This window comes from Danio aesculapii, chromosome 7 (assembly GCF_903798145.1).
Source record: "Danio aesculapii chromosome 7, fDanAes4.1, whole genome shotgun sequence".
Taxonomy (NCBI): domain Eukaryota; kingdom Metazoa; phylum Chordata; class Actinopteri; order Cypriniformes; family Danionidae; genus Danio; species Danio aesculapii.
Genome location: NC_079441.1, coordinates 6248027 through 6258306, shown reverse-complemented (window position 1 = coordinate 6258306; position 10280 = coordinate 6248027). Strand labels below are relative to the sequence as shown.

The 10280-nt window shown below is 38.3% G+C and overlaps 1 protein-coding gene across 1 annotated transcript in view; it reads left to right on the top strand.

The window, feature by feature from the left end:
- The window catches only part of LOC130231635 (GTPase IMAP family member 9-like), an 8696-nt gene extending 1904 nt beyond the window's left edge, over window positions 1-6792 (top strand). Inside the window, exons 3-4 of the mRNA XM_056460992.1 lie at window positions 210-1298; window positions 2434-6792. Coding sequence (XP_056316967.1) covers window positions 210-1298; window positions 2434-2720 — 1376 coding nt within the window. The 3' untranslated portion in view covers window positions 2721-6792. The remainder of the gene's footprint in view (window positions 1-209; window positions 1299-2433) is intronic.
- The last annotated feature ends 3488 nt before the right edge of the window (window positions 6793-10280 follow it).

The window sequence follows — 10280 nt, the reverse complement described above, 5'->3', positions numbered from 1 at the left end:
AATGAAATGCAGCCGTACGTACCCCCGGCTACGTATTTCGCAGTCTCCAGAAACGTCCCCGGGACTACGTTCTCAGAATTAGTTAGTCACTTAATTATCTTATTGAGCGTTATTATAACACTTTGTAGAGTGGGACCATATATGTTCTGGGTAGTGTTCATGTAACACTGAGGATTTTGCGGTGGACTCACGATAAACTTTCCTTTCAGTTTCCACCCTTTCAGATATCAAGCCAGTTTTTGAGGACTTGAAGCTTGTCCTGATTGGTTGTCGTGGTGCAGGAAAAAACACAGTGGCCAATGCAATCTTTGGGAAAAAGGTCTTTACATATTGGACAGTCTTCACACATAAGCACATTCCAGTCACTCAAAAAGTATCAGGAAGAAGGATTCAGTTATCTCGCACACCAGGCTGGAAAGGAGACTTGAGCAGATCAAAGGAAATCAAACGTGAAATCGTTCACTGTGTTCAAACATTATATGACAGTGGACCTCACGCAGTGCTCTTGGTGCTTAATGTGAACTCAGAATTGTCAATCTCGACCATCATCACACTAGAGAACATTCTTACCCATCAGCTGTGGAAGCATACCATAGTAATCTTTACCAATGCAGAAAAAGATTACAGCATTGAGGATTATATCCGAAGTGAGCAACTTCTACCTTTCATCGAGAAATGTGGACAAAGATATATCGACATCCAAAAAGCAGACAACAACCAGATCATCGAGATGATTGAAGAACTTGTTGCCAGTAAGAATTCAGCAAGTTGTTTTAACATTTCAAAAGAGAAAGTGGATGATAAAAAGACATTATTGTCAGATTGGAGCCAAATTGTTAAGAGGCTTACGTTGAAAATTAACGTCCTTTCAAATTACAAGGAAAAGTTAAAGGACAAGCTCAAACAAAATGGGAAGAATAAATATGCAATGTATAAGCTACTTGATGCAAAAGATGCTGAGATAAAGAGACTGACAGAAATTGTTCAAGACAAAGAGAGGGAAATAGCAAATTTACAATCGCGCCCAGAAGTTACACCTGACCAGTCCATGCAACTGCAAATAATCACAGAGCTGAAGGATCAATTAAAAGTGAAAGACGAAGAGATTAAAGAAAAGGATGATAAGATTGAGAAGTTGGAAAAAAGATTGCAAATGTGGGAAAAGAAAAAATGGAGAACACACGAGGATCAGCGTGATACTGAACATGCATCCTATCGTAGTGAACTAGGTCAGAATATCACAAGTGTGTCCAAAAGAAACCACACCCCAATACAGCTGCAGGAGCTTGCTTCAAATGGTGAGTATGAAAATGTTCATTGGTAACTGCATTAATCACACAGGGTCTCACCCATTAACCATCACAGCGGGCTAGACAACTTCAAATTGACATTGATGTCGAAAAATATGTCAAGAAAGCTAATTGGTTTGAGGTTGAAACCTTTATGTCAGTAAAGACATCAAATTGACATTTAACATTGACGTCAAAAATTGCTTTAAGGACAGTCCTGTAATCAGTTTTTTCTCCGAACAAATGAGATTTGCAGGGGGCCGCACGGTGGCTCAGTGGTTAGCACTGTCGCCTCACAGCAAGAAGGTCACTGGTTCGAGTCCAAGCTGGACCAGTTGGCATTTCTGTGTGGAGTGTTCTCCCTGTGTTGGCGTGGGTTTCCGTCGGGTGCTCCGGTTTCCCCCACAGTCCAAAAATATGTGCTATAGGGGAATTAGATAAACTTAATTGGCCATAGTGTATGAGTGTGTGAATGAGAGACTTTATAGGGGGTCGCACACTGGATGCACCACTCCGTGCCATGCAGTGCCGTGCATTTTAGTATTGTAAACATAGATTTCTATCAGGGTATACACACCCAGCTACTACTCAGGACACTGTTCATATTTCTGCCACATCACAGAGCACCATCTGCATAGTTTCATATTAAACAACATCCAATTGTGCACATCTGGTCTGTGTTACTTCCTACTATCATATGCGCTACAGGGCTCATTTGGTGTGCGACCGCCTAAATGGGTGTTTCCCAGTACTAGGTTGTGGCTGGAAGGGCATTTGCTACATAAAACATATGCCAGAGTAGTTGGTGGTACATTCTGCTGTGGCGACCCCTGATGATCAGGGACTAAATCGAAGGAAAATGCATGAATGAGATTTACGGGAACACATTATCGATTAATAAAGGATTATTTTTGTGCAGTTCTCTGCACAACGCCAAATTAAACCAACAAATCACCTTATCTGCAATGAAACATAACAAGTGTAACATTTTTTACGTTTTGCAAACATGTAGCTATATTTCCCATAAGCCTGAGCTGGTTTTGTCATTATAAATCACCGTTGGTGTGAATGATAAGGGTTTAACTTAATACAAAACTTTTTCATATCAGAGTATTTGATTCTGGTGGTGAACATGTTTCAACAGGGCTAGTTCTGCATGGATGGGATGAGGCTCTTTTAGAGATTTTGCGGGAGTTGATGGATGATCAGCTGAAGAGATTCAAAGACCTCATGCACTTCAATAAGGAATGGAAGATGCCCAGGGCCTCAGTGGATGGCAAAACCAGAGGTGAACTGGTAGACCTTATTATACAAAAGTGGGGTAAACAGCAGTCAGTTCTAAAAACACGAGACCTCGTGAAAAAGATTCCTCGTAATGAGCTCGAAGAGCGGTTTAGACCTTTCCTGGAGGAACTTGGTGAGAGATGGTAACCAGTTAAATCATGAAGTAATATGAACACTGCTTCATCCTGAACTGAGGCATTTCTTCTGCACAAATTGTAAGATAAATCACATCTATTCAAAGTAGCCGCATTATGAACTGCTACACTACAGGACTGTTGAATGCTTGATTCTGGTTGGCTGATGAAAATTATGCCTCGGTTCATGCCAATCAGTTCTTTGTTCTGATTTATTGTCCAACTCATCTCAAAACTGAAAAATTGCAATGCTGACTGTCACAGTGTAAAGGCCTGTGCACACCGGGATGCTTTTTGCTTGCATTTTCCATCGACGTTACATGCCTCATGACTAAATAAAGGGTGCCAATGTGATTATCCACACCAACGCGTAAAACTCCAGGCGTAAAAGCGGCATATTTAAAGAAACGCCTCATGCTCATTTTTTGTTTTGTTTTGACACCCCATGTCAAAACCTTCTCCACCAATCAGATTGGCACTTTTGTTTACGTGCATGGAGTTGCTGAAGTTACAGTAAACAGCACTTGCTCAAGCGCAAAACTGTTAATGTGAGCGCACATTGAAGAAGATGCCCTGAGGCGAAATGAACATGGAGCTGCTTATTGCACTAGTGAACAATAATCATTTCTTCATCGCTACAGCTGGAGCTGCTACTTGAACCACCCATGCGTGTTCGAATCGGCAGTAACTTTAACAACAAGATTGTCAACTTTCTGTCTTCTTTTTCTATGTTAAAAGCGGGTGTCAGACGCTTAAAGTTGTGTAGCGCATCTAACGTCAAGGAGTGATTTTGCATACTCTTCTGCTCGACGCCAGTGAAAAATCGCTTGGGTTTGAATCCGGAAAAACATCTCGAATAAACGCTGACGATAAACCCAAATGAAAAGCGTCCCGCTGTGTACGAGCCTTAAGACTGTGAAATACGCTGTGACTGTGACATACACATATAGCACCAATACACTAACATGCATACACCTTCAAACATGATCCGATTGCCGGCAAACAGATATGTATACACGGATCTCTGTAGTGCTGTCAGTGTGTTGTGCATGTGTGTTTGTTTAATGTTTAATGTAACGTAATATTTTTTGTCTACTGTCCAAGTTTAGCACGGTTTATGTACCATTTCAATTCAAAACAAATGCAAATAATTTCCCATATCATATTTCCATATACACTGAAATAACAACAGACGTATGTTCCTTTAAACACCATTTATTAAAAAGCAAACCATAGAAAGATTAGATACACTCACCGGTGTCCACTACTCAGAACCAAACCTGTTCAGTTTGCAACCTAGGACATTTATACAAGGTACGTCTACGCCATTTTGTAGTATAAATAAGTTTATGTAGTGCGTTTACACTGAAAACTCTAAAATTAATAAGTATTATAATAGTAAAAATAATAATACGGAATAAGTTACCCGGATGAAGCACTTATTGAACCATTAAAATGAAATGTGGATTGCTGGACACTTCATGCACTCAACAGCTGCTGCTTTGCCCACGTAGCGGAAGGGGCGGAGCTTTCAGTCGCTGATGTTGGATTACATTAACTATTTTGGATTTGTGGAAGCAAAATTCTCCTACGAGAGTGACTATTCCATCTCCTGATGGTGAATGCGGCTAAACCCATGGCAGATATTATTTGATAGTTTGGTCATTTATTTCACTAATTTGGCAACCGTCAAACGTCATCTGGTAAACGATTTGAATTTCCGCTTAGTAAAAAACGTTAGTCTTCCATTTGGGACGACACTACATACATATGCACTGTGTACTTATGCACTTGCACACTCAACAGCATAGTATAAGTGCATTGTGTATAGTGTGGCATTTGGGATTCAGCTACGGTATTTTCCCAACTTCCATTCAGAGCAGCCATTTTGGCGTCACATGGTCACGACCTCATGGCCGGTGATAAAACCCATAGTTCTGTTTTTTTATATTCGTTTTGTTGTTTGTTGTGTTTTGTTGCATACTTATTTACTTTCATTCATTTATATCTAATGACTTTTGTTTGTATATTTGCCTACATGTTATTACACCACAAACTCTAAAATGGTATAATCCATGGGCAGGGTCAATAATATAAAATGGCCCCCCAAACCTTCACTCCGGGTTGGGTAGTTATAGGAATAGAGTGCATTGTGTGAAGAGATTGCGTTATTGACAGATTTCAAATATTTTTTGATTTAGCTGAACAAGTCTGTAAGTATTGTATAGTTTATTTTTCTTTATTCAGACCCCCTAGTTTTTCACGATTGTTTTGTGATCTTATTTTCTCTCTCAGATTTCACTCCCTGGAGCATCTGACATTATATACCTCACTTATGACTTTGGTTAGGGCTTCCTCGACAGTAATACACCTAAAACACGGATTGCTGTAAAACTTGTCAATGGAAGCGTTTTCTTTCGTCAACGGCAGGAATAGAGTTAACGAAATCATTTATCGATTTGATGCGCATCATAATACCAGTCATACATTCATTCATTCATTTTCTTTTCGGCTTAGTCAATTTATTAATCTGAGGTCGCCACAGTGGAATGAACCGCCAACTTATCTAGCATATGTTTTACACAGCGGATGCCCTTCCAGCTGCAACCCATCACTGGGAATCATCCATACACACTCCTTCACACACATACACCACAGACAATTTAGCTTACCTAATTCACCTATAGCACATGTCTTTGGACTTGTGGGGGAAAGCGGAGCATCCTGGAGGAAACCCACATCAACACAGGGAGAACATGCAAACTCCACACAGAAATGCCAGCTGACCCAGCCGAGGCTCAAACCAGTGACTTTCTTGCTGTGAGGCGACAGTGCTACCACTGCGCCACCGTGTCACCCCCCCCCCACTCATACATGTGAAGCAAAAATAATGTCCCTCAATTTGGTCACGTCCAGTAGCTGTCATACTTGAACCAATCTCCATCATTGTAAGCTGCTTCCTTTTCTGTCAGTTCCATTGCTCCATTTGTTAGATGTTTGCTCCCACTTTTTTGGCAGTCTGAAGTGCGTCAAACGCATAAAACACTCAATTCGCGCCATGTTATTCACTCGATTTGCACCAAACTTCACATGTAAATCTTTCGCACTTTATCTGGATCTGCTTACTGCACAGGTTGCAAAACATTTCATATATTTGCCAAAAATGCTGTTTGTTGTTTTTTTGTTTTTTTTCAATTACTGTATGTAAGTATTTGTAATATCTACAGTATATAATCGAAGACTTTAAATATATAAAGATGGTGCACTGCTATACTTGATTGAATGAATGAACGAATTGGGTTGCTTCAGAAATAGAAAATGTAGAAGTTTCAAAGATGACTGAAATAACTTGTCTTTAAAATCCAATGCTATTTAAAAATGCTATGTCTTGTATAAGCTTTTAGACAGTGGTGTGATCCACTTTTTAAGTTTCGTCTTTTGTAACACACTGTTATTTACTTTTACAACTCCTGTGTTGTCCTAGCTGTTTTCTGGAGATTTACGTTGAAGTGTTTTTCTGTTGTTCAGTCTATTTCAGCCCACTTCCTATGTTTAGTTTCTGTTTGTCTTTTGTTTATTTGGCTACTTTTTTAGTTGCGCTCATTTGTTTCCATTTGCTGTATTTATGCAAATATTTACTTAAACGTACATATTTTGTAATAAACCCTTTTTTATTGCTAATAAATCCATATACAGGGTATTCGCATGGTCTTAAAAAGTCTTAAATTTCAAAAGCTAAATTTTAGCCCTTAAAAAGTTTTTAATCTGCTGACATGTTTTGTTGCAGGTCTTAAATCTTTTTTAAAAGGTCTCAATTTTTCTAAAAACTTTCCTTAGAGTAACATCATTGTAAGCTGCTTGCTTTTCTGTCAGTTCCATTGCTCCGTTTGTTAGATGTTTGCTCCCACTTTCTTTTGCAGTCTGAAGTGCGTCAAACGCACCAAACGCTTAATTTGCGCAGTGTTATTCACTCGATTTGCGCCAAACTTCACATGTAAATCTTTCACACTTCATCTGCATCTGCTTACTGTATAGGTTGCAAAACATTTCATATATTTGCCAAAAATGCTGTTGTGTTTTTTTTTTGTTTTGTTTTTTTTTTACAATTACTGTATGTAAGTATTTGGAATATCTACAGTATATAATCGAAGACTTTAAATATATAAAGATGGTGCACTGCTATACTTGAATGAATGAACGATTTGGGTTGCTTCAGAAATAGAAAATGTAGAAGTTTCAAAGATGACTGAAAAAACTTGTCTTTAAAATTCAATGCTATTTAAAAATGCTATGTCTTGTATAAGCTTTTAGACTGTGGTGTGATACACTTTTTAAGTTTTGTCTTTTGTAACACTGTTATTTACTGTTACAACTCCTGTGTTGTCCTAGCTGTTTTCTGGACATTTACGTTGAAGTGTTTTTCTGTTGTTCAGTCTATTTCAGCCCACTTCCTATGTTTAGTTTCTGTTTGTCTTTTGTTTATTTGGCTACTTTTCAGTTGCGCTCATTTGTTTCCATTTGCTGTATTTATGCAAATATTTACTTTAAAAAAATGTACATATTTTGTAATAAAACCCTTCTTTATTGCTAATAAATCCATATACAGCGTATTCGCATGGTCTTAAAAAGTCTTAAATCTCAAAAGCTAAATTTTAGCCCTTAAAAAGTTTTTAATCTACTGAAATGTCGTGTTGCAGGTCTTAAATCTTTTTTAAAAGGTCTTAATTTTTCTAAAAACTTTCCGTAGAGTAACATTTGCTTAAGTTCTCCATTTATTTTCTGCTGAGGATACTGACCTGACCTAAATTTCTTCTTATTAAATTATTATTATTATTATTATTGTAGTCTGATGTAATTGACAGCTATGTTTTGTTCTATTCTTGGTTAAGGATTAAAGGGTTTGTGAATGGATATATTTTAAAAATTAATTTTAAAATATTCAAACACGTCCAGTAGCTGTCATACTTGAACCAATCTCCATCATTGTAAGCTGCTTACTTTTCTGTCAGTTCCATTGCTCCATTTGTTAGATGTTTGCTCCCACTTTCTTTTGCAGTCTGAAGTGCGTCAAATGCACAAAACGCTCAATTCGTACCGTGTTATTCACTCGATTTGCACCAAACTTCACATGTAAATCTCTCGCACTTCATCCGCATCTGCTTACTGCACAGGCTGCAAAACATTTCATATATTATTATTATTATTGTAGTCTGATGTAATTGACAGCTATGTTTTGTTCTATTCTTGGTTAAGGGTTATAGGGTTTTGAATGGATATAATTTGAAAATTAATTTTCAAATATTCAAACTAAATTATTATTTTTGTATTATTAAATGTATTAAATTTTAATCATTTTTTGACTGGACAAGTAAAAATATTTTCCAACATGGGATATTTGAAAAAAAAAAATCCTTTGCATTTAGCCCTGTATAAGTCTAAAATTTCATTCATAATGGTTTTAAGAATGTCTCAAAGTCTTAAATTTAACTTTGTGAAACCTGTAGAAACCCTGATATAACAAAGCCTAGTATTGTTTTTGAGATTTGTAAAAAAAAAAAGGAGACAGCGCCCTCTAGTGGATTTGTCATCAGAAATGTAACCAGGGCCGTTTTGCAGAAATGTAGCCCCAAGGTGTGTATTTCCAATGAGCCTGGGAGTCTGGGAATATAAAGGAATTACAGGGACTTTCAATGCAGAATCCAGTTTTACAAGGTGTTTGAACTACAGCATGTGTTTAAACATAACTGTGTGTCAGGTGTGTTTAAACAGCAATCTTTTAATGTTAAGTATCCAGTCACTTTTACTTTTATATTCCCCAGAAATGATAACCCATGCCTCAAAATGCGCCGTTTGAGATCTCTTGGAAAAGTGATGTCATTTTGGGACAGGCCCCAGCCACAACAGAATCTGCCCTGTTAACTTGAATGTAACTGTAAAGGCATACTGTCATAAACGGTGAAACAGGCTATGGACGTTTTTTGTTTGTATTATGTGCCTATAGGCGGATGCACTTGGCTTGTACACTGCTTATACTCACAGGGATGCGCAACAGCACACAAACAGCTTGAACCTACACATTTTGAAAGTTATGAATGTATAAAAATGTTGTTCAATCTTTTGATTGTTCTTTATATTATGTATAAAATAAAGCTTGTTTTGGGGTGTCACAATGGCACAGTGGGTAACAAAATCGCCTCACAGCAAGAAGGTCGCTGGTTCAAGCCCCGGCTGGGTCAGTTGGCATTTCTGGAGTTTGCATGTTCTCCCCAGGTTGGCGTGGGTTTCCTCTGGGTGCTCTGGTTTCCCGCACACTCCAAACACATGTGCTATAGGGGACTTGAGTAAGCTAAATTGGTCGTAGTGTATGAGTGTGAATGCAAGCGTGTATAGATGTTACCCAGTGTTGGTTTGTGGCTGGAAGGACATCCGCTGTGTTAAACATGTGCTGGATAAGTTGGTGGTTCATTCCGCTGTGGCGACCCCAGATTAATAAAGGGACTAAGCCGAAAAGAAAATGAATGAATGAATGAATTAGCTTGTTTTTCTATGTAAATGTGTATTATGCTGCGAATTGAAGAAAGCACAGAACACAAGTTTAATTTGGCTTCTAAGTGAACAACATGATGCATTGTGGACTTGAGAATATTTGAGAAATGTTCAGCTTCATGCAAATGAGTTGAAAAAAACAACAGTTTGTGATTTGTACATTTGATTCAGACATCATGTGCATTAAAATAATAGCTAAAATATTTGAACATGCATGTACTTATGTGTCAATTTTCATTCATTCATATTCTTTCGGCTTAGTATATTTCAGAGGTCGCCACAGCGGAATGAACCGCCAACTATTCCAGTATATGTTTTACGCAGCAGATGCCCTTCCAGCCTCAACCCAGTACTGAGAAACACCCATACACACTCATTCACACACACGCTCGTACACTATGGTAAACTTAGTTCACCCAATTCACCTATAGCGCATGTGTTTAGACTGTGGGGGAAACCAGAGCGCCCGGAGGAGACCCACGCCAACACGGGGAGAACATGCAGACTCCACACAGAAATGCCAACTGACCCAGCAGGGGCTCGAACCAGCGACCTTCTTGCTGTGAGGCGACAGTGCTAACCACTGAGCCACCATGCCACCCTTATTTGTAATTTGTGTTAAAAATATTTGTAAATGCATGTTGCAACATTTTTATGACTTTTATTATGTGTGAAATTCAAACACAAACTTGTATGTCACATATGTGATTTGCATAAATTACCATATATACAATTTCTTACTGATGATCATATAAGCATAAATGGAATCAAATCCTAGAATTGTGGTAAGAGGGCATGCTGTCTCCTCTCTCTCTCTCTCTCTCTCTCTCTCTCTCTCTCTCTCTCTCTCTCTCTCTGTGTGTTTCTGTCTGTCTATCTGTCTGTGTGTGCACGCAGGAAGTGTTGAGTCTTAAACACAGACTGGATGTTCTGCAAGTGTCATTAATAGATCAGGATGGAGCTCATCGCACTTCCTCTAATCCTCTGTGAGTATCTGTTTCTCATTTATCCATCATTTTCTCATTCT